Source organism: Morone saxatilis, unplaced genomic scaffold, assembly GCF_004916995.1.
Source record: "Morone saxatilis isolate NCDOM2014 unplaced genomic scaffold, NCSU_SB_2.0 Contig21, whole genome shotgun sequence".
NCBI classification, from domain to species: Eukaryota; Metazoa; Chordata; class Actinopteri; family Moronidae; genus Morone; species Morone saxatilis.
The window spans coordinates 926,613-928,484 of NW_023339774.1; the positions used below are offsets into that span (position 1 = coordinate 926,613).

General features: G+C 40.4%; 1 protein-coding gene across 1 annotated transcript in view; it reads right to left on the reverse strand.

Annotated features, from left to right (window-relative positions):
• Window positions 1–1,872, reverse strand: part of crb2a (crumbs cell polarity complex component 2a) — a 25,553-nt gene that overhangs the window by 9,986 nt on the left and 13,695 nt on the right. Inside the window, exon 2 of the mRNA XM_035668239.1 lies at window positions 692–887. Within this exon, the coding sequence (XP_035524132.1) occupies window positions 692–887 (196 nt within the window). The remainder of the gene's footprint in view (window positions 1–691; window positions 888–1,872) is intronic.

Genomic DNA, 1,872 nt, shown 5'->3' on the forward strand with positions numbered 1-1,872 from the left:
CCACCTTTCCTGTCTCTCTACAGCTGTCCTAACCAATAAAGCCATGAAAAGGCCAAAAAAAAATATATGTAATTGTGTTTTTATTCTAATTATATATTAAGGGGTTATTTAAATTGATATGAAACAACTGTAATTATGTTATATTTGTGGTATCATGTCGCGGGCCAGAGACAGGGGGATGGATGGTTGAACTTTCACTGTACTGTGATGTTGTTCTCCTTTTCTGTTGTAAATAACAAAATAACGGTGAAATTTCCACCTAGTGAAAGCATTTTCACTAGAGGCCATGATAATGAATTGGCAGTTTAAGATTAGCTATGGTTTCACTGAGTGACCAGAGTGCTGTTGTGAAACTCTGGGGGTGTTGTAACGTGTGCGCACTGCACATGTGCATGGTAGTATATTATTCTTTATTTTTTAAATGTATTATAAAATTGTAGTCCCGGTAATAATTATTTTTTTTACTAACAGCAATCTGGTTACGTCGTTATTTCTGTGATGGATTACAGCTACCTTTATCTTGATTATGTAACTCCGTTACACGTAATCCCTCACTCCCCAAGCCTGTCAAAAATGAAGTACCAATAATGAATGCTGACTCCAAAAAGCTTTCCAGTCATTCCCAATGTATGCAATTCCAACACGGTTAATGGACCCTGTGGAGGGGGATTGCTCGAGAATTGGCCCATACCTGTTAACCATGTCATGACAAACAGCTCCATTCTGACAGGGCTCACTGGCGCACTCATCAACGTCGACCTCGCAGTCGATGCCATCGAACCCGGGCAAACACTCACAGGAGTACATGCCGATCAGATCGTGGCAGGTGGCTCCGTTGCGGCAGGGGCCAGAGTCACACTCATCTATTTCAATTTCACAGTTGACTCCTGGTGAAGGAGGGCAGTTAGACTGGGTGAGACATATGGAAGCAGTGATGCTGATAGTCATAATGAAATAAAAGTTGTCATATCTTGTTGTAGTCAAATGATCAGATTTATTGTAATTAAGCACACCAACCACACTGAACCACCCACACATCTATCTCAGTGTCTATTCTGGTCTGCAGATACCTGCCATGATAAAAGCCTTTCTCTAAACAAACTGATAGAGCGACAGGAGAATGCAGCAGTGCTGATCTGACCCCATCACTCTCAGATAACACCAAGCTCCTCTGACACAGAGCAGACTCATGGGGAAAGAAAGGCGCACAAGAAAAGAAAGATGGGAGTGTTTTCTGTCACCCTGCACAGAGACTTTATCTGAGCCTGCAGATAAGACGGCTGACTGAAAAACATCTTACTATGCACTTAAAATACTCCTCGTGCCCAGTTTATCAGGAACAAACAAAACACTTTGGAATCAACAAATGATGGCAAGGAACAAGGAGTAGAAGAACCTCTAGAGGAACAAATAAATGTTGTCAGGGAGCAGAGAGTCCTCATCTGGCTGCTGATGTGTTCTTTAAGGAGATGATTAATGATGCCAACACACATGCAGGAGGCTGAAGCAATATTAGGTAATTACTGTATTTTCTCTTGATTTATAAGCACCAGCTAATGAACACTGTAGATTGTGTTTTTCAGATTTCATTATACTGTACAGCTTACATGTTTGGAACTACATATTTGGAACATTCTAAAAAAAAAAATCATGATAACAATGCTCTATTGAGCCTCTGGGCTGTAGAGATGTTAAGTTGTTTAATCAGGTGTGTTTAAGATCATTTAATGAAATACAATTTTATTTAAAATTGGTAATGGACCTGTACTTGTATAGCACCTTTCTAGTCTTCCGACTACTCAAAGTGCTTTTACACTACATGCCACACTTGCCCTTTCACACACATTCACACAGCGATGGCAAAGCATTCTC